The sequence below is a fragment of the Portunus trituberculatus genome, chromosome 19 (genome assembly GCF_017591435.1).
Source record: "Portunus trituberculatus isolate SZX2019 chromosome 19, ASM1759143v1, whole genome shotgun sequence".
NCBI lineage: Eukaryota > Metazoa > Arthropoda > Malacostraca > Decapoda > Portunidae > Portunus > Portunus trituberculatus.
The window spans coordinates 10568438-10590982 of NC_059273.1; the positions used below are offsets into that span (position 1 = coordinate 10568438).

General features: G+C 46.1%; 1 protein-coding gene and 1 long non-coding RNA gene across 10 annotated transcripts in view; one reads left to right on the plus strand and one right to left on the minus strand.

Annotated features, from left to right (window-relative positions):
- Window positions 1-22545, minus strand: part of LOC123506354 — an 80013-nt gene that overhangs the window by 51503 nt on the left and 5965 nt on the right. The window lies entirely within an intron of this gene.
- LOC123506352 lies at window positions 7077-18662 on the plus strand. 2 transcript variants are annotated; one of them, XM_045258378.1, is made up of 4 exons: window positions 7078-7573; window positions 15727-15908; window positions 16081-16262; window positions 16621-18662. In XM_045258378.1, the coding sequence occupies exons 1-4, from the start codon at window positions 7474-7476 to the stop codon at window positions 17936-17938; spliced, it is 1782 nt and encodes a 593-aa protein (XP_045114313.1). In that variant the 5' UTR covers window positions 7078-7473; the 3' UTR covers window positions 17939-18662. The 2 variants fall into 2 exon arrangements, with proteins under 2 accessions (XP_045114316.1, XP_045114313.1); XM_045258381.1 differs by lacking the exon at window positions 15727-15908 and having other exon boundaries at window positions 7077-7573.

The following is a 22545-nucleotide window of genomic DNA, read 5'->3' on the forward strand; positions in this document are numbered from 1 at the left end:
TATCCGTGTATCTTCTAATGACGCCAGCCACCAAACAATGCCAGATAAGAAGCAACACGTTTATCACATACCAGTTGGATTTAATAAGGTTAGCAAGGATTTCAAGACTTTCCACTGGTTCTAGGCTAGTGAATTCTCTGTTAACTGAAGTCGCCAGCCACCAAGCAGCGGCAGGAAAGAAGCAAGTTTCAACACATACCAATGGAATTTCATAAGGTTAGTAAGGATTTCAAGACTTTTTCACTGATTCTAATGACTTCTCTATCAATTGAAGTCGCAAGCCATCAAGCTACGACAGATAAGACGCAACAGGTTCAAATATGTAGCCACGTGCAAGCAAAGAAAGGGGCGCCGCTCCGAGCATAAGGCGCTGGTGGCAACACGATATTCTTGATCAAGCTAGTTTTTACTTTATTCCGGGCGTACAGGGGCGAAGGCCAAACAACTCAGCGTCTATATCACCGTGTCTCCGCTCGTTAACGCTGACGGTCATAGTGGGAGGTGGGAGTAATGATGGTAAAACTGAGCAAGGAAGGATATATAAATGAGATGAAACTTTATCTTCGCTTACGCATCAGAGTCACATCCCTCATGTCTGTCTGTCTGTCTGTCTGTCTGTCTGTCTGTCTCTGTCTCTCTCTGTCTCTCTCTCTCTCTCTCTCTCTCTCTCACACACACACACACACTCACACACACACACACACACACACACACACACACACACACACACACACACACACACACACACACACACACACACACACACACACACACACACACACACACAATTTTAACACAAAAAAGATAAAATCAAATGCAAATATTTGAATAGTAAGTTCCGTGTAGAGAGAGAGAGAGAGAGAGAGAGAGAGAGAGAGAGAGAGAGAGAGAGAGAGAGAGAGAGAGAGAGAGAGAGAGAGAGAGAGAGAGAGAGAGAGCAGGGTTGGTTGTGACGTCAAAGGATCGAGTCCCAGTGACGCAGCGGACAGGTTTAATCAACCACAAAATAACAACAGTAACCACCACCACCACCACCACCACCACCGCCACCGCCACCACAGCTCAAACACGTGGCAGAGCTGAGCATTGTGGGTTGGGGGAAGGGTGGGATGGGTAATGGGGGGTGGGGTTAGGCATGCTTAGTAACAAACAGTGAAGCAAATGCGACGCCAAGAGAAACCTTCCAAAGTATCCATGTTTTTCTGAGTGGTTGTTGTTGTTGTTGTTGTTGTTGTTGTTGTTGGTGTTTTTGTTATCGTTTTTCAGATTTGTTATGATTGTTTAGGTCGTATTTTCCTCTTGTTTAGTTGTTGTTATTATTGTTGGTGGTGGTGGTGGTGGTGGTGGTGGTGGTGGTGGTGGTGGTGTTGCTATCGTTGTTTGTTAGGTTTCTTTGTGATTGTTTTGGTCGTGTTTTCCTCCTGCTTCGTTTTTCTTAATTTGTTTGTTACATACTGTTTTGTACTTTTGTTTCTATGACTGTAATTGTCATCTTGTTTTCTTTTTTTTTCTTTCCGTTTTCTGTTTCTCGCGTTTTGTTTGTGTGTGTGTGTGTGTGTGTGTGTGTGTGTGTGTGTGTGTGTGTGTGTGTGTGTGTGTGTGTGTGTGTGTGTGTGTGTGTGTGTGTGTGTGTGTGTGTGTGTTGAACCAAATACGTCATACACCTGCCTACCTTCCTAACCAGTTTACCTGTAGCCGTCTCCTATATTTGTTAATCCCTCTACCTGTTCCCTGTCAAAACATCAACCTGTCAACCTGTTACCTGCCTATTTAACTGCCAGTTTGACACTCCCACTGCACCTGTCGCTGGCACCCTGAACACCTGGCACTGACCGGGATGCAGTGGCACTCTCATGTACTTCCCATTGCGACACCCTGATGACGTCACTACTGCGTCACTGGCATTCATGATTGACTGACCAGAAAATAATTAGATGGTATTAAAATGACACTTCCTCTCCTTCTCCCTCTCCCTCTCTCTCTCTACACGGACACTCCATACTCAGCCATTTAGCGCCACTCATTCCTATGACCGCCCACTGACTGTCCATTAACCAAAAGAATGACAAACAGTGCCAAAATGAACCACTTCCCTTTTCTCTCTCACGTGGCACCGCCCTCGTCACCAGGTGGATGGTGTGTTTGGAGATGGACGGTTCTGGCAGGATGGGCAGAGCGTGGAGGGTGAGGGAAAGATATGTACGGTTGTGGTGAGGGAAGAGTGGGAGGAGTGACAACTGGGAATGAATAGTATGGATGTGATTATGTTGGGTTGGGTTGGGTTGGGTTGGGTTAGGTTAGGTTAGGTTAGGCTAGGCTAGGCTAGGTCAGGCCAGGTCAGGTGAGGTCAGGTCAGGTGAGGTGAGGTTGATTTGGTAAGGTTAGATGAGGTTAGGTGAGGTAAGGTAAGGTAAGGTAAGGTAAGGTCAGGTCAGATCAGGTTGGATTGGGTTTGATTTGGTTTCGTCGTGCTTTTTTTTTTTTTTTTTGGTTTAAGTTGTTTCATATTAGTTTAAGTTAGGTGAAGTTAGTTTAAGGTTAAGTTGACTTAGTTCAGTTAGGTTAGGTCAGGTTAGGAGAGGTTAGTCAGGTCAAAGTTGTTGTTTATGTAAGGATTATAGTAATAGTTTCGAAGCTTTGTCTCGGTTCATTTGCTTGTTCGTCATTCATTCGAAACTGTAATGCGGGCCAAGGGTAACCTACTAGGCAGACAAGCAGCTGCTGTCAGCCAGGCAATAAACACGAGACACTCCCCTGCTGCCTCTTCCTGCCGCCTTCCTGGACTCTCGGTCAGTATGTTAGCTTATGTTAAAGGCGAGGTTGAATGTCCTGGGAAAAAGTGGGAGGTATTGCAGCCAAGTAGGAGAGGGATAGGAAGTGTGGGTAAGTTAGGATGGTAGGTTAGGTGCGAGATTGGATACACGGGAGGAGAAACAAGCGTGGTGAGACGAGGCAAGGGAGGAGGATGATCAGAAATAGAAAACGAACCAAAACATCTCCACTTCTCCCACCTCATCATTAACACCATTCATTTCTACTACTCCACACCCTTACCACTCTGACAGCACGCCGATTACCTTCTCTCTCTCTCTCTCCTTCCCTATCACTGCCTCACTCACCAAACGACACGGATTGAATATTACATAACCGACGCCGGTATCCAGAAACGTCCTCCCCTCTCACTACGATAATTTTCCAAGACCACAGAGACAACTATAGCAGGATTTTCAAGACACTTTTCTCTTTATCTTGCCAATCCATCACCAGAACCATAAAAATACCCTCAAAACCACGAGAATCTTCTATTATAGGCTTGGAAAAGTAGTGGCGGTGAGAGCAAAGCGTTTCAGATTATGAGTACTAGTATCACCTCCTCCGTATCTGTGTTACCTTTCAAAATTGTAAATCTATCTTTTGCATGAGAAGATTCTGCTGAGATGACAAAAACACAAAAGGCAAAAGAGAGAAAGAAAAAAAAAAGTTTAACGAGTTCAGGATTTATTGCTCTTATCAGCTTCCTTCTAGATACTGAGAATGCAAATAAGACGCCTTGAGAGAAAGAGAAAGAGATAAGAGGTAAGAGAAAGAGAGAGAAAGAGTGTGTGTGTGTGTGTGTGAGAGAGAGAGAGTGTGTGTGTGTGTGTGTGTGTGTGTGTGTGTGTGTGTGTGTGTGTGTGTGTGTGTGTGTGTGTGTGTGTGTGTGTTTACAGAGCCTCCGATGGACTGTGTAAAGGAAGGAAGGAAGGAAGGAAGGAAGGAAGGAAGGAAGAAACGAACGAACGAACGAACGAACGAAAAAGAAGAAAGAAAGGAAGAAAAAAAGAAAGGAAGGAAAAGAAAAAAATTAGAAAAATAAAAACTATACAAACAATCTTATGTACGAGGAAAACAAGCACAACTATCAGAGAGAGAGAGAGAGAGAGAGAGAGAGAGAGAGAGAGAGAGAGAGAGAGAGAGAGAGAGAGAGAGAGAGAGAGAGAGAGAGAGAGACCTTCCTCTTAATGCACGAGTAACGACGTAGAACAAAACATAAAATTCTCAACCATTTCTCTTCCATATTTTTCCCCTCGCTATTATTATTCTCTTATTCTAAATCGTCCTCGCGTACTCGGCTCCGTCCTCGCCCTCGGGATGGCTTTAGGAGTGACATTGACCTACTCCTGACGACGTGTAGGGCACGGCGACCCCTCCCCCTTCCCGTCCCCCCTACCAACCTCCGCTCTCCACACACACACTCCACACTCATAACCTCCAGACGTGTTATCTTGGCCACCTGCACCCCGCCACCCACACTGGAGGAGGAGGAGGTGGTAAACGAGACCTTAATTTTGTGTTTACCGTGGGGGTAGTAGTAGTAGTAGTAGTAGTAGTAGTAGTAGTAGTAGTAGTAGTAGTAGTAGTAGTAGTAGAAGGAAAGCAGCAAAAACAACAACAACAACAGCATAAGCCATTACATTCACACTCTAACACTAACATTTCAATCTATCTATGTCCGTGTCTCTGTCTGTTAAGCCACTCCGCTTCACTTACATAAAGCACACACTACACATCTCTACCTTATTCAATAAAGCCCGTATTCAGAAACGCTTAGCTCTCTCATCACGACTATCTTCCAAGGCTAGAGATGATTAACCGGGCTTTCGGTAGTGTTTGTACAGTTAATAGTGCAGAGATCTTGTCACTCGGCCTCTAGAAACGTAAAAACACCATAAAAAAAAACTCATGTAAATTTAAATAAAACTTTTGAAATAGTGAAGGTGAAGCAGAGAAGTGTTTGAGAATACTACGAGCTCTGATTAAACGGACGAGAGAAGAGAGGAGAAAGAAAGCCAGTCTCCCACACCGACGGAAGAATACGTAAACATGATAAGCCCAAGGTGATGAAGACAGAGCACTAGTGAACCCTTGGATGCTCGCCGTCTCCTCTCCACCTCATCTCCGACTCATCTCCACCTCTTACATCACCCACTGCTCGCTACCACCTGACCCATGGCCCCAATCTTCGTAATCTTCAGGTGGTTGGGTGGGTGGGTGGGTGTTTGGATGGATGGGTGGAAGGATTCATTGACTATATACATGTAAACAACGGTCACTCCAAGTCTCTATCTGGCCCTACCACCTCGAATCTATGGCATTATCTTCCCTCACTTAAATAGATAGATGGATAGATAGATAGATAGATAGAGAGATATATAGATAGTGATTACTTAAACAAAAATAAATGTTGCATTCATGTGTATCAATGTTAAATGGTCAAAAATAGATATCAAAGTTCAAAGCAAACATAACACACACACACACACACTCTCTCTCTCTCTCTCTCTCTCTCTCTCTCTCTCTTCCGCACTTCAGTTCTCACGCTTCCTCCTCTCCCTTTCTCTGGTTTCAAGTCCCCGTTTTTTTTTGCATAACATTCACACACAAACCCTTACACCTAACCATTCTTCCCACGAGGGCTGCCACGTGCTGCCCCTCTCCCTGCCCCCAAACCCCACCGCCGCCCTAATCTCCACCTGTTTTGGCAGCCCAACGAACACTAAGCCTCCGTAACGCGCAGGATTATAATAGAAGTCCCAGCAGTGTGTGACAAGATAGTTTTTTTTTTTTTTTGTTGCTTGCGGTGGTGGTGGTGGTGGTGGTGGTGGTGGTGGTGGTGGTGGCGGTGGTGGTGCGTAGGAAGAAAAGATAAAGGAAGTATTTAAATCAAAACTGATACCTCTCTCTCTCTCTCTCTGTTCTGTCCTTCTCTGTGTGACATCTCAGCTTCCTTCCGCATTCCATCACCACGAGCCTCACCACGCCGGGATGCCCCTGATAAGCAAGCATCCCTCTCCTGACAAGCCGCGACACTGTGCATGCCCTCTCAGTGGGTACATGGGCGCGCCACACCTCAGGACCACCTCCACGACCCTGACCTGGAATAGTGTGGCAGGTGTCGCCTTCCTCACCTACTGTTCCTAACCTGCTGAAGAAGGTGCAGCCTAGACGTGTTCCTGACCTACTTCGAACTGCTCGGGTCTATACAGCTAACCAAGGGCATCCGGTCTCTCTCCCCTCGTCTCCCCTCGTCCCCTCGTCCCATTGTCCCTCGCCCCGCCGCGGTTAAGTGTCACCGTAAAGCGCTGGTGTTCGTGGCGTATCTATGCATCGCTGCCTAATCGCCTCCCCGTTCTGGCCGCCACGCTCGTCAGGCCGTCGTTGCTGGGGACGAGACCACTTCCTCGTGCATTTTGTCTAATTGATATTGTGAGTGGTTTATTTTGGCCGCGGCGTTCGCCACCCCTTGCAAGGACACACTCGGCACGGGGCGAGGCTTTGTTCTGGTAGGTTCTCTCTTCCAAGAACTTGCTAGTGGTTTTTGTGTTGGTTCAGATGCCAGTGTGGCGTTAGGGCGTCGCCGCGTGCACGTCGGAGCGTCAACACTGCTCAGCCTGATGCACAATGGAGGCCTGTGCGTGGTGGACCGCCAAGCTAAACCGAGCAGCTTCCCACAGGCGCGCCACGCCCAAATACTCAGAGCACGTGCATCAAGCATGGAGGAGGAGGAAGAGTAAGAGCATCAAGCATGGAGGAGGAGGAAGAAGAGGAAGAGGAGGAGAGGAAGGAAGATTAAAATCTCAGTGGGATAATAATCAAAGATTCCTCAGGGAACTAGCACTCCACACCCACGCCACGTCACGCCACCTCGCTGTGACAGGTGGATTGCCAGGCCACGCTGCCACACCACCGTCACCTTACGTAACGCCTTGACGCACCAGTCGTCAGGTTCCAACCCAAAACCTGGGCGCCGCACCGCACCGCACCACACCACGCCGCCTTGGTGAATAAACAAACTGGTTCACGCCTTCATTTGTTCCGCTTTCCTTTTTTTTTTTTTTTTTGTGTGTGTGTGTGTGTGTGTGGTTTGGCGACAATGAGGGTTGAGCTGTAAGCAGAAAAATCTGGTATCAACGGGAAAGAGAAAGAGAGAGAACAAAAATAATAGGAATAGCAGGGATGGACAGGGTGCGGGGGTCCACCTGTCCCTGTTGACGGTGTTGCCGGGGCCAGGGTGCCGACCTTGGTAGAAAACGAGCCAGCTGACGGGCGAGCAGCAGCAACACAGGGCCGCGCGGTGAGCGGCAGGCCCCACGCTGCCAGTAGTAATGCTGACGGCTCAGGTGTTAGTGCCGTGGACGCGACGCTCCCACGACTCCCCACACGGCCAGTGAGTGACGCGCAACCCCCACCTGGAGGGGTGACCATGACAACTGCCCGACGACGCCTGGCAGCAACGAGAGACTATCTGCGAGGAATTGTTTATCGCAGACTGTTACCCGCGGCGGGCAGGCACCAGCAGTGCCCTCGCCTAAGGAGATTGTGTTCCGCTAGTGACAGTAACAGTGACAGTGCACGGCAAAGAGCAGCGCACTACCTCGGCAGCCTACACTTGAGTGCCGTGCGTGGTGCGCGGCGCGGCGGGTCACCACCACCATGTCCGCCCTCTACCTCCCGTCGGAGATGAAGGAAGGGCGAGCGCCCTCCTACGTCTCCCTCAACAAGGACTTCATCCTCCTGAAGCCCAACAAGCCAGGTGGGTGGCCGGGATACAGGGCGCTGGGCCACCTGCAGGGAAGCGCCTTGTTAAGTTGGTTGGCAGGCCACTCAGCCGCCCCCCTCCACACCAACACACACGCTGCACCAACACTCACTGCACCGTCAACAATGCTTTATGTTACCGCCACACCTTCCCTCAGCCTACGCTTGTCTCAGTCTCTGTGGGGACTCGCATCCATTAGCCCACTTCTTGCTCTGCCGGAAGAGAGACATGACGGACACAACACAACACATCCTACAACCACCCATCACCAACAGTCCACACTCCACACCCGCATTCTTGGAGTTCGAGGCTCCAAACTCCGCCAGTGCGATCTCCTTTAACCCTTTCACTCTTCAGAACTTTTCCCCTCCATAATCACATACCACTGTTTATATACTTATTCTGCACTGCACAATGAAAGAGTTAAACAGAACGTAATAGCACCAACGCAAACAAAAACGCAAAAATATCCAAAAGACACGTAAAAGTAACACAAAGGAACGTATCACCATCGAAAAGACACGTAAAACCAACGCAAACACGTAGTACCAACTAAAGAGACATGAGACTAACACAGAGCAACCTCACGAGAAAAATAAGATACTGAAGGTTGATGGCCGGAAGATTATCGCACGGGTAAGCGACACACAAAAGACGCAAAAGCTGTTAACGAGAGAGAGAGAGAGAGAGAGAGAGAGAGAGAGAGAGAGAGAGAGAGAGAGAGAGAAGTGAAAAGAGGGAGAAGGGAATATAAACTGCGACGACGAAAGGAAAACAAAGAAACAAAGAGGGGGAGACGGAAGGGGAGAGGACACAAACAACGTAGAAAAGAATCAAGAAAAAAACAAAGGAAAGAAGAAAGAATTGGGGGAACAAGGAAGGACGAAGACAAAAACAAGGAAGACAAATTCTCAAACAAAACCATGACAACTACAGCCAACTTCCACATTTCCTGACATACGTAGCTTCTTTCACAACTTCAGTCCCTAATCGATAAATGGCACGGTTATGACAGTACCCATTGCTTATTTCCCGCTATTACCAACCCTTATTGTTTCTCTTCCTTTCCTATTGTTGCCCCTTTTTGTTCACAGTTCCTCCACCTTCCCTTAGCGCGAACCACAGTGAAATCCATCCAGCAAACAGTGTAGTGGATGATTATTAGATAATTTTTAGGGGTGGATGAAATGATATGAAAGTGAATTATTGGTTGGAAGTCTTTTTCTATCGAGTTTTTTGGGGGGAGTTATATATTCAGTTTGACATTTTTCGTTTCCTTCTTTTTCTTCTTATTTTTCTTATTTTTTCTTCTTCGCCTTTCTTTTTTTTCTTCTTTTTCTTGTTTTTCTTTTTCTTTTCTTTTTTTCTTCTTCCTACTCTTCTTTTTCTTCTTTTCTTTTTCTTCTACTTCTTTTCGTCTTCTTTTTTCTTCTTCTTTCGCCTTTTCTTTTCTTTTCGTCTTCTTCGTCTTCTTCTTCCGCCTTTTTCTTTTCTTTTCTTCTTCTTCTTCTTCTTCTTCTTCTTTTTCTTTTCTTCTTCTTCTTCCTCCTCCTCCTCCTCCTTCTTCTTCTTCTCCTTCTCCTTTCCTTCTTCTCCTCTTCCTTCTCTTTTCCTTCCTTTTCCTTCCTTTTCTTTTCCTTTTCTTCTTCTCCTCATCCTCATCCTCATCCTCATCCTCATCCTCCTCCTCCTCCTCCTCCTCCTCTTCTTTTATTTTGCGCTCTTTTCCAGACTTCTTGACACTTGCATATATAAAATCATGGTATATGAAACGCCAATACTCCACCTGTGCCTCCTCCACTTTCCACTCATTCGTAGGGGAGTGGAGTTTGTGGAGTCACTCAGCTCTCCTACACACTCCATCTCCCTCTTCACTGAGTTCTCTCCCTCCACTTCACCTTCGAGACATGAACGAAACATAAAATCAGCAAATCTTGATGGAAATTACGAAGATAAAAGAAAAAGAAGAAAAATTGATGATCTTCAGGAGGCGAGAAAACTGCAGCCAATAATGATTTAGTAAAATATTCAGGTTTTCAAGAGTTCAATTTTTTTAATCAGATTTGTTGATAGAGATGAGATGCTTTGTCACACACACACACACACACACACACACACACACACACACACACACACACACACACACACACACACACACACACACACGTACACACTGTTCATTAAGAGGTGCGACGTAGTTTTTTTAAGATGTCAAAAGAAATAAATCGACGAGAGGGAGGGAAGGCGGCCTTGAGAGAGAGAGAGAGAGAGAGAGAGAGAGAGAGAGAGAGAGAGAGAGAGATGGGATGGTACGAGTAGTAGAGCGAGAGAGGAGAGCGAAAGGTAGAGAGACAATAACGATTAAAGCGAGGAGTAAGATACACTAACCTATCCTGACCTAACTCTTAATTAACCTAACTAAACCTAAACCAACCTTAAATAACCTATCTTAACTAATCTAACCTTACCCCACATCAACCTAACCTAACTATACCTAAACCAACCTTAAATAACCTCTTAACTATTCTAATATTACCCCAAACCAACCTAACCTAAACCAACCTTAAATAATCTATCTTAACTAATCTAACCTTACCCCACAACAACCTAACCTAACCCAACCTAAACCAACCTTAAATAATCTATCTTAACTAATCTAGCTTTACCCCAGACCAACCTAACCTAACTAAACCTAACCTAGCCTAACCGGACCATCATTTCTAACCTAATAGTACAAACAGTGAGAACAAAGGTACGGTAAGGCGCCAGTTAGTACCGAGGCTTGGTGAGGTTATATTGATCCCAGATAACAGTGATCCCACCGGATTTGAACCCTTCATTAAGAGCCATCAACAGAAAGAAAAAAAAAAAGACCACAGTGTAAGACAGACACTCATCACGTGATCAGGTTGTGCGTTCTCCATCCTTCTGGATGTATAAATTATCACTCACCAGTAACAGGATTCCCTTTTCGACTACTGGTTTTGATGCTTTTTTGTAACTATATAATGTTGTGTGCTTGATAATTGTATTTCCAACACAGGTTTCAAAGACACCAGTCATATTTCGGACACTAGGTTAAGGATATTGATATTATTTTATGACGGTAATATGTTGGATACCTGATAACTAACACTAATTTTAAGGACACTAGTCATATTTCGGACACCAGGTTAAGGATGTTAATATTATTTTTTGACGGTAATATGTTGGACACCTGATAACTATCTAACGAACACAAATTTTAAGGACACAAACCACATTTTGGACAGCAGGATTGGCGACACTATTTTTTACAGTAATATAACGAACCTGATAACACTAACTTTAAGGACACTAGCCATATTTTGGACACCAGGATTGCCGATACTACTTTTTTACAGTAATATATTGAATCTGATAACACCAATTTTAAGGACACCAGCTGTATTTTGGATCCCAGGTTTGAGGATACTACTTATCTATTTTATTTTACTTTATTTTTACATTAATGCTAAGCCAGATGACCCTAATTTAATGGACACCAGCTACATTCCTAACACTAATTTAAAGGAGACCAGTTATATTCCTAACACTAATTCTAAGGACACTCACTAGCTACATTCTCATCATTAATTGTATGGGCACCAGCTATATTTTGGATCCCAGGTTTAAGGATGCTATTTATCTATTATTTATCTTTTTTCAATAATGTGCTGAGCCTGATGATCATATTCCTAGCACTGGCTTTAAGGACACTAGCCACATTTTGGACTCCAGTTTTGCGGGGACCTGTTACACTTTCGGACACTAATTGTGAAGATATTAGCGAGACACCAGCATTGAAAACATCAGCGAAGCACCAGCATTCAAAAACATCAGCGAGGCACCAGCATTGAAAACATCAACGAGGAACCAGCATTGAAAACATCACCGAAGCACCAGCATTGAAAACATCAGCGAGGCACCAGCATTGAAAACATCAGCGAGGCACCAGCATTCAAAAACATCAGCGAGGCACCAGCATTGAAAACATCAACGAGGAACCAACCGAAGCACCAGCATCAGCGAGGCACCAGCATTGAAAACATCAGCGAGAACATCAGCGAGGCACCAGCATTGAAAACATGAAAACATCAGCGAGAACATCAGCGAGGCACCAGCACCGAAGCACCAGCATTGAAAACATCAGCGAGGCACCAGCATTGAAAACATCAGCGAGAACATCAGCGAGGCACCAGCATTGAAAACATCAACGAGGCACCAGCATTGAAAACATCAGCGAGAACATCAGCGAGGCACCAGCATTGAAAACATCAACGAGGCACCAGCATTGAAAACATCAGCAAGGCACCAGCATTGAAAACATCAGCGAGAACATCAGCGAGGCACCAGCATTGAAAACATCAACGAGGCACCAGCATTGAAAACATCAGCGAGAACATCAGCGAGGCACCAGCATTGAAAACATCAACGAGGCACCAGCATTGAAAACATCAGCGAGAACATCAGCGAGGCACCAGCATTGAAAACATCAGCAAGGCACCAGCACTGAAATCAGAGACACTTCAGACAACAGCTTTGAGGACATCAGCGATACGTGTCCGATTTTTTACAATTTTCATTCCATTACATTCATTTACTTATCAATTTACTTATCTGCATAAAGGACAACAGATAAACTAACAGATAAAAAAATATCTCCCCAAAAAATAGGCAAATAATTACACGACAAAAAAAAAAAAAATAAATGAAATAGAAGAGTTACAGATCGAGAAAAGGAATGCGTTTGTGTTCATCGCTTGCTAAGTCAGGCGAACTAAAACAGATTAAGAGGAGTAGCCAAGAGACGTACGTGTGTGTGTGTGTGTGTGTGTGTGTGTGTGTGTGTGTGTGTGTGTGTGTGTGTGTGTGTGTGTGTGTGTGTGTGTGTGTGTGTTGTTTGTCTGGCACTAAAACAGAGAAGCGACCTTGAATACGTCCCCACCACCACCCACATCCCCACTCCCACCCTGGCGTCACTCCCTCTAAAACCATCCACCCCGCCCCACCCACACATACCACTACTACTACCACTACTACCACAACCACAGGCACCCATTCCAACACTATCACCACCACCACCACCACCACTCCCTCAAAGTCCATCACTACTATTCTCAGCGTATCATTAAGTGCTCAGTCACACGTATCGCAGTCCATCAACGTGTCTTCTCATTAAGGTGATCACTTGAACCCAGAGGCGCTATGGGGTCGGAGAGAGAGAGAGAGAGAGAGAGAGAGAGAGAGAGAGAGAGAGAGAGAGAGAGAGAGAGAGAGATATGGGAATGAAAAGTATGAAGGGATGGACGGAAAGGGACAATGGAGAAATGGTAGAGAGGAATGGAAGAGTGAGGAAAGATGGGAGGGATGGAAGGGAGAAGGAGAAAGATGGGATAGGAAGGGGGAGGGGAGGAGATAGAGATAGAGAGAGGGAAGGTAGGATGGAGTGCTGAAAGGAGAGGAAGGAGGAAGAAGGAAATGGTATCCACAATGTACTTCTTCCTTTTCTTCTTCCTCTTCCTCCCCTTCATCCTCCTCTTCTACTATTATATTTTTTGTCATTATTATCGTCGTCGCTGTCGTTGTTGTTGTTGTTGTTTTCATTATTTTGACATTTAGCTGATCACTATTCAAGTTCAAATTTACCTTTAACTAACATCTCTCTCTCTCTCTCTCTCTCTCTCTCTCTCTCTCTCTCTCTCTCTCTCTCTCTCTCTCTCTCTCATACACACACACACACACACACACACACACACACACACACACACACACACACACACACACACACACACACGGTAGCTCAATGGTTAGAGCGCTGGTTTCACAAGCCAGAGGACCGGGGTTCGATTCCCCGGCCGGGTGGAGATATTTGGGTGTGTCTCCTTTCAAGTGTAGCCCCTGTTCACCTAGCAGAGAGTAGGTACGGCATGTAAATCGAGGAGTTGTGACCTTGTTGTCCCGGTGTGTGGTGTGTGCCTGGTCTCAAGCCTATCCATAGATCGGAAATAATGAGCTCTAAGCTCGTTCCGTAGGGTAACGTCTGGCTGTCTCGTCACAGACTGCAGCAGATCAAACAGTGAATACACACACACACACTCACTCACACACACACACACACACACACACACACACACACACACACACACACACATACCAAGGACATGAAAGTTTGTAAGTATGTTTGGCTGGGAATGTCGTGATGCTGGCGGTGGGTGTGTGGTGAGAATAACCATTTACTCACACCACTACTTGGGATAATGATTATATTAGAAATTAGTGATGAGGGAGGAGTACGACTATGACCTGAATGAGTACAGGATATGGTGATGAGAGCAGTAGTAGTGGTGGTTGTGGTGAGGGTAAGGATAAGAAGGAAGTTAGTGATCATGGTACAGGAAGGAGAAATTAGTTCAAGTTTAGTAAGGTTAGTTTTCATAAGACACGAGGTAGCTGGTTCCAAGATGGCGGAGTGTTGAAATAGAATAGACTCAATATGTTTAGTACTTTTGACATTAGCCTCTTGAATACCATGAGGCGTTTCCACATTCACTCTGCTTACTATTTGGTTCCATACAGCTTCAAAAACTCTTGTGGTAGAGTAAAATAGTGAAGACTGTGGCCATTAATCTTCTGACCTCCATAGACCCTTCTTAATGTTAATAAAATGGTCTAATCGTCGGCAAATCTCAAGGTAAAAATGAGTCTCAGTATTGAAGGGGTTAAGGGAACCGGCACATCAGTAGACTTTTTCCTTATATAGCCGTTTTTTGTTGCCTTTTACCGATGTCTCTCGTTTTTTATTGATTTATTTTTTCATATTAGAAAAAAACTGGTCAAAAGTAACAAAAAACGAGCAAACGAAAAATAATAAGCCCACTGAAATGCCAGTCCACGAACAGGGTCAAGAGAATAAAAGAATGGGATAAACTATACAAATATCAAAACAAAACACAAAAACAAAGAGATAGAGGAGGAGGAGGAGGAGGAGGAGGAGGAGGAGGAGGAGGAGGAGGAGGAGGAGGAGGAGGAGGAGGAGGAGGAGGAGGAGGAGGAGGAGGAGGAGGAGGAGGAGGAGAAGGAGGAGGCCCTGCACCAATTACAATGATTAGCTTCCTCAACCAAACGTGGAGTCTTGCCCACGTGAAAGCTGTTTGATGGTACAACATTCATGCACGTCTCTCTCTCTCTCTCTCTCTCTCTCTCTCACTCACTCACTCACTCACTCACTCACTCACTCACTCTCTCTCTCTCTCTCTCTCTCTCTCTCTCTCTCTCTCTCTCTCTCTCTCTCTCTCTCAAATCTTCACGAGAGTCGAATAGTTAAGGAATACCTGTCCGTTTAGTTCGGTTGTGCAGGTAACGGGACGGGACTCGCGGCTCCAGACACCCCGCCAGCCTCCCTCTGAAGCAAACAAGCCACAAAAACACTTCCTTTTACTCTATCAGACGCGCCCCACCACCCAGCCATGCGACCTTCCCTCACCTGTCCCGTACTCACATCCTACATTCCTCCTGCCACTAAACGCCACCTTCCCAATCCCCTAGCACTCCTGAATGGCACTACTCTCGCCTCACATCCCCTCAACGTGGCATTCGTCCCTTCCTACACTCCCCCACTCTCCCCCCAAACACACGCCGTAATATCACAGCAATAGTCAATGTGGCAATAAAATGTGATCACGTGCTATGTCGATGTCGGTGTCGTTGCGGGCGTCCTTATGGCACCAGCTGTGTGTGTTCGTGATCTTTATTGTTTGTATTCACCTCAGTTGTTTAGCAGCGCTGCTGGCCTCCGAGCACCAGCACTGTTACGTTCACTGGTTTAACACTATCAACATTCTCCGTCCATGCGGCGAGGGAGCTGTTTTGTAGGCACGCTCTTTGACTAGATGTAATTTCAAGCAAACAAACACTGACGTAAAATTATCGTGTTAAAGTTCAGGTGTCAGCTGTGTTATGTAGTCCTTGTGGTGCAGGAAGCAGTGAGGCTGCCATCCCGCCCTAAGTCTCAGCCTCACACTCAGGGCCTCAAGGGACCAACGGCAGTCCAAGCAGTAAAACGCGACAGTCAGACGCCGCAGATTTGTTACACGGCGAGGTCACTCACAGCGTGTTTTCCTTCACAGGACAATTGCTGCGCGGGCCGCGACGCGTGGTGCGGCTGTGTGTGTTTGCGCTACTGCTGCCCGCGGTGCTCATCACCGTGCCCCTGTACGTACGCCTGGTACTGTATCCCCCCGCCCACTACCCCATGATGCCTACAGACCAACGCCTCCTTTCCCGCCACGCCTCCTCCTTCTGGTGCCAGGTGAGTGCCACGCACACACGCTGGCCACGCTGACCAAGTAACACAACAAGGAAAACAATCTGCTTTGAAACAACACTGACCCGTAATCTCTCCACACAACCCTCCCACATCCAAACACGTCACAGGCTTCTGCCGGCGCCCTAACCCTTGCCTTCCCTTTCCTTCCTGCCAGGCCCAATCCACACACATGAACGGCTCGTTCACCAGCTACCTGACGAGCGGTAGGCCCGAGTTGCGGCCTGACAGACGCACCTACGTCATGTTGAACCATCTCAGGGCGCGGGACGACGTCAAGGAGTACTGGGGATTCTACTTGCTACGGGGCTCCACCGTCACCATCTCCTCGTGCGCCAGGTAGGTGCTAGACGGCGCCACACGTTGTTATTGTGTATCACCAGTACACTAACTATTCAGCGACTACACAAGACTCGTTAAATTGTTTCTGGATCACTTTCACTTTTATGAGCTGCTTGATATTGGCGGAAGAATATCACTCTTCCCCAATCTCAAAATAATCATATTAATGAAAGATAACGTCTTTTCAAGCTCACTTCGTTCGTTAAGTTACTCAGTACTATGTTAAATGAAAGCGGTCTCTTTCCCCATGCCTATCGCTGTACGCAGTGCTACACTGCGGTGCTCAGCCTGGAAGGGCAGGCAGGGAAGTGTGGCGTGAGCCGCGAAGCATGACTGAGCCTTGTGTCTCCCACAGATGGTCAGGCGGTCAGCTTATGATCCTGAGAGGCGTGGAAAACCTGCACCGCTGCGCCTGGATAGGAGAGAAGGATTCTGCAGAAAATTTGGCCGAGGACGATGACGACATCAGCAACGAGCGTCACCGGCAGGAGGAACTGGCAAGGATGCGGAGGCCCAGCGTGTACCAGGCCTCCGATGACTACACCGATCCCGAGGCAAGCATTGGTGCAGAGGCCACAGGCCCCAAGGCCCAGCCCCTCCACTCGGAGGAGCGGCGGCAAGGAATTACCAAGCTGCTGCGGAAAGCTCTCAAAATGAGCAAAGACAAGGGTGAAATCTTGAAAATCCTTCACTCTCAAGACAAAAATCAAAATTCCATGAAGGTCAAACAAGATGGTGACTTAGCCATCAACAGCAACACAAAACCTTCAACGAAAGTCATGTTGGCTAATCAAGGAACGTCCCACGATGGAGAAACCAGCGTGCCAGGAGGCGAACCGACGCCCGCCGAGGACGGTGACCTCACGACGCCGAGCACGCCACGCCGGGGGAGGAAAAATAGAAGACTGAAGGACGAACTCAGACAGCGGCGACTTAACAAGAGGAGGAGAAAGAAGGGTAACACTAGAGACAAGAACCTTACAGAAGAGTTGCTGCCGGCAAACACAAGACACAGGCGAGACGTGGAAGAGGAGGAGGAGGAGAACACAGACGGAGCGTTTGAAGAGCTGGACACAGAGGACGTTGTTGACTTGCTGACGGATGATAAGTCCCACAAGATTCCTGCAGAAGAGAGGGCGCTGGGGGCGCAGGTGTTCTTCCCTGAGGGGCTGAAGTACGAGAGAGGAACAGTCAACCAAACCACGGCCAACGACCACTCTCGAGAGGAAGAGGTGTCTTCCTTCTCCAGCAGCGAGGAGGCCCTAGCGAGCTGCGAGGGCGTCATTATCAACCTGCAGCTGGTGCCCTACAGAAGGTGCAATTACCAGAGTCTGGACCTGAACAAGATCTCCTACGACATCCCCATCACCGGCACCTACTACTTCGTGTTCTCCAGCGACAACGAGATCTACGTCAACGATCTCTACTTCAACGTGACTATGGAGCGCGTGGTGTACAACGTCAGCAAGAGAGAGGAGCTGTGCACCAACACCACAGACTGCCTCATGCCCCTCGGCTTCTGGTCCAACGACCAGACCGTGGTGGAAGTGCCCCCCGAGGCCACCTGGAACCACTCCTACGTGATGGACGTAAAGTGCGAGCCGCGGGTGTATGTCTACCTGAGCTTCCTGCTGCTGGTGCCGCTGCTCATCATGTGCTGTGCCTTCTACTGAGCCTCCCGCCCCACCCACTGCAGCCAGGAGCCAACATGTCAGCGTGATCACGAAGGAACTCGCTTGGTCTTGCCTTTGCGGTGATTATTATGTATCAGCTTCAGGAGTCGACAAATCATGGGGATGCTTTCCTAGCAAGACTGCTTCTCTGAGGCTAGCAGCTGCAGCTCCCTAACCCTTCTCCACCGAGGTGGTGATGCGGCAGCGTTTATCACGCTCCCTTGGTGTGATGATATTCATTATACCGATAGGCGGGCGCTCCTCTTCATACACAACGTCACGCAACCTCAACCTGTGGTGCTTCTAGGTTAAGTTAGAGTTAAGGAATGAGTTATGAGTGCCGCGCCCGGAGACCCTCGCCCTTGCCCGTGAGGGACGCGCACTACAGCTGTATCCTTAGCTGATGCTCATTATGTGTCAAGATCCTCAACCCTTAACCCTCACCCGTTATCCTCCCCCTCCCCCTCACAGCTACATCTGGTTCTCACATTCAGGTGCCGCTCAGCCTGTCTTCCTCCCGCTGCCAAGGCGGCTGTGGTTCTTCAAGCCGGTCTGTGTTGGGGCCTCTGTTGCCTCGACTCCTCACACTCACGTTAACACCTACCTATCTATCTATCTATCTATCTATCTATCTACCTACCTATCCATCTACCTACCTATCCATCGCACTCTCGTAACCGTGTGTGTGTGTGTGTGTGTGTGTGTGTGTGTGTGTGTGTGTGTGTGTGTGTGTGTGTGTGTGTGTGTGTGTGTGTGTGTGTGTGTGTGTGTGTGTGTGTGTATTTACCTAGTTGTAGTTTTACAGGGCCTGGGCTTTATGCTCGTGTGGTCCCGTCTCCATATCTACACTTATCCAATTTTTCTTTAAAACTATGTACACTCTTTGCTGATACCACTTCCTCACTCAAACTGTTCCAAGTCTCAACACATCTTTGCGGAAACTAAATTTTTAACATCTCTCAGACATCGTCCCTTCCTTAGTTTCTTACTATGCGATCTTGTGCTTCTAAAGTCATATTCTTCTCTCAGGATCAGTTTCTCATTATCCACTTCATCCATTCCGTTAATCAATTTATAAACTTGTATCAGATCCTCTCTCTCTTCTCTGCTCCAAGGTTGGTAGATCCATTGCCTTTAGTCTCTCCTCATATGCCATCCCTTTAAATTCTGGAACCATTCTTGTAGCCATTTTTGTAGTCTCTCTAATTTTCTTATGTGTTTCTTTTTGTAGAGTCCACACAACTCCTGCATATTCCAATCTAGGTCTTATTTTAGTACTTATCAATTTCTTCATCATTTCCTTGTCCATATAGTGAAATGCTACTCCAATATTCCTTAGCAAATTATACGTCTCTCTGAAAATTCTATCAATATGGCTAACCGGTTGATTATTTTCTTCCATTGTCACTCCCAAGTCCTTTTCCTTTTTTACTTTTCTAGTTCTACTCCATCTCCCATCTTATAGATTCCCACTGGTCGTCTTTCACTTTTCCCATTTCCATGACATGGCTTTTGTCCACATTGAATTCCATCTCCCATTTTTTGCTCCATTTCCAGATCTTGTTTAAGTCTTCCTGTAGTATTTCACAATCCTCTTTTTGTTTAATGACTCTGCACAGTTTCGCATCGTCCGCAAACAGATTTATGTAGCTGTTCACTCCCTCTGGCATGTCATTTATATATACGAGAAAAAGTATTGGTGCCAATACTGACCCTGTGGCACTCCGCTGTCTACTGTTCTCCACTTGGACTTCATATCTTTAACTATCGTCCTTATTTCTCTTCCCATTAAGTAATTCTTCATCCATCTCAATGTGCTTCCTTTTAAGCCACCCTTCTCCTCTAACTTCCATAGTAATCTTTCATGTGGCACTTTATCAAAAGTGTGTGTGTGTGTGTGTGTGTGTGTGTGTGTGTGTGTGTGTGTGTGTGTGTGTGTGTGTGTGTGTGTGTGTGTGTGTGTGTGTGTGTGTGTGTTTGTGTGTGCGTGTGCATGTGCGTGTGCGTGTGCATGTCGTCGGGTAGCTGGAGGTCCTCAGACGCGGCACCGCGGGGAGGGCAACTGTGTATGTACGTGCAAGACGCTTTTCACTGACGAGTTCTATGACATGAGTCTTCTGTGTTATTTGTACTCACACGTGTATATAATGTGACCAAGGAATGGCTCTGTTTACCCCAGGCCAGCCCCACACGAGGGAAAGACGGCGCTGTGATGAATTCCTACTCTTCTGTTACTGTCCCAATGTATCCCTCACTACGGCGCTGTGATAAACCTCAACTATTGTGTTACTCTGTCCTTTACTCCATGTCGGGTCGTCCTCTGTGGGGAGCGACGTTAAGTTGTTGAACAAAATATACAATAAACTTTGTTATATCACGTGTCTTTTTAATCACATATACGGAGATTAAAGGGGAGGTTTCAAGACATTAAATTTATCCCATTCTTCTGGCCAACTACTCTGACTCTGTTCGGTGACTGGCATCTCAGTGGGCCTTTCTTTTACTGTTTTTTGTTGCCTTTGGTCAGTTTTCCCTCAAATAAAAAAAAAAATATGTAACTTTGTGTAATAGTGTGGTAAGCTTTCTTCAGGTAACTCTGCTTTCCGAACTGTTGTCTTTAGGGAATGGCTGCTTTAGGGAGCTTTCCATACGCACTCTATGCATTTCGAACTGTCTTCTTTAGGGATTGGCACCTTTAATAAGTCTTTTTTTCGTCAGTTTGTGTTACCCTTGGCCGGAACTCTTCACACGTACGTACATAAAAAGATCTTCATAACTTTAAGAACAAGAACACCAACGTATCTTAAAACTTTCCAGTGAGACAGAGACGGAGAAGACCACCACCACCACCACCACCACCACCACCACCACCACCACGCACAAGGACGACACACTAAGCTAACAGACATGCCCTCTGAACTCTTTTCCTTTCGGGACTGGCAGCTTTAATGTCTTTTATCGTCCTGTTTTTTTTTTTTCTCTTATTAATTTTTTGTTGGCCTTGACCAGAACCATTCTTACGTAAAAATTACATAATAGACTTTGCACTAGTGACTTTTTAAACACGAGCTGCAAGACTCCCTGACGACACGATGACAGCTTTGTGGTAGAGGGAGTGAGACGAACAGGACAGCAATGAGTTAATTAGTGCCCATATACGTGAGTCTGTGGATGAGTCAATACGTGCGTGAGTCAATACGTGCGTGAATCAGTACCTGCGTCATTCAGTATGTGCTTGAAACAGTGAGTGTGTGGGAATGTGCATGAGTCAGTGAGCATATGGGTGTGTGTCAGTGAGTTTGTGCCTTGAGTCAGTATTTTTGTGACAGTATACGTGAGTTAGTGAGTGTGTGGATGAGTCAGTGAGTGTGAGAATATGAAACAGTTAATGGGAATATAGTTCAATATACCGAGTCAGTAAAGGAGAATTAAACATGAGTTAGTTAATATAAATAAGACTGCGCCAGTGAGTGAATCATAAGACAGTGACTACCTGCCTCGCTGACTAACTGACTGACTAAGTGACGTTAAGCTCCAGAAGACAAAAGTTAATCAATACACTCACTTCTCTGATACGGTGAGACAGAAAGACAGACAGACACACATACACACACACACACACACACACATTAATAATAATAATAATAATAATAATAATAATAATAATAATAATAATAATAATAAGAGAAGAAGAAGAAGAAGAAGAAGAAGAAGAAGAAGAAGAAGAAGAAGAAGAAGAAGAAGAAGAAGAAGAAGAAGAAGAAGAAGAAGAAGAAGAAGAAGAAGAAGAAGAAGAAGAAGATGATGATGATGATGATGATGAAATAATAAAGATAAAAACAAAAACATCTATATAGAACAAACAACAACAACAACACCGTATCACCAAGACCAACCTTCCCTCCCTTTAAAGAGACAAGCAAGACAAGTCGCTACGTGGTCTTCCCTCCCCCTTGTCTCCTCATCAGGCGGCAAAAATAAATATTTTCAGCAGGCCCCTCGTCCCCTTTTCTCCCTTTTAAATAGCCTTTTCCGACACGCAGAGGTTACGGAGACACGTACTCTGCGTCCTGTGTCTCAAGGCTACACCTGCACCGTACGTGGTAATATAAGCAACACTATAGTGGCAATTAGTTCATCCTGTTCTTTAGCATTCCTGGGTGTCTCATCTTACACTAATACTCCTCCTTATATCGGCAGTTAGTTTATTCCGTTCTTTAGCATTCCTGGGTGTCTCATCTTATATCAATACTCCTCCTTATAAGTTATTACCAACGCTTTCAAGGTCTCATGGGATTCCTGCATGATTATCTAGCATCATTATTCTTGGTACCTAAACGCAATACTAACGAGAGAATGGTGTGTAAGTATAAGGTACTTAACTCTTAACCTCACCTAACCAACACGAGCAAAGTCAACCTCACCTAACCAACAAGAGCAATGTCAATGTAACTCAACCTTAGTCAACGTAACTCAATTAAACCTAATCTCATCTAACTTAAGCCGAACCGAACCTAATCCAACATGACCTAATATAACGTAACCCAATCTGGCCTTACATATAACAACATTAGTCCAAACCAAACTAACCTAACCTAACCTAACCT

Coding starts and splice junctions, on each gene's coding strand:
- LOC123506352 (XM_045258378.1), top strand. CDS start 7,474: ATGTCCGCCCTCTACCTCCCGTCGGAGATGAAGGAAGGGCGAGCGCCC. Junction 7,574..15,726: donor CCTGAAGCCCAACAAGCCAG/GTGGGTGGCCGG, acceptor TTTCCTTCACAG/GACAATTGCTGCGCGGGCCG. Junction 16,263..16,620: donor ACCATCTCCTCGTGCGCCAG/GTAGGTGCTAGA, acceptor TGTCTCCCACAG/ATGGTCAGGCGGTCAGCTTA.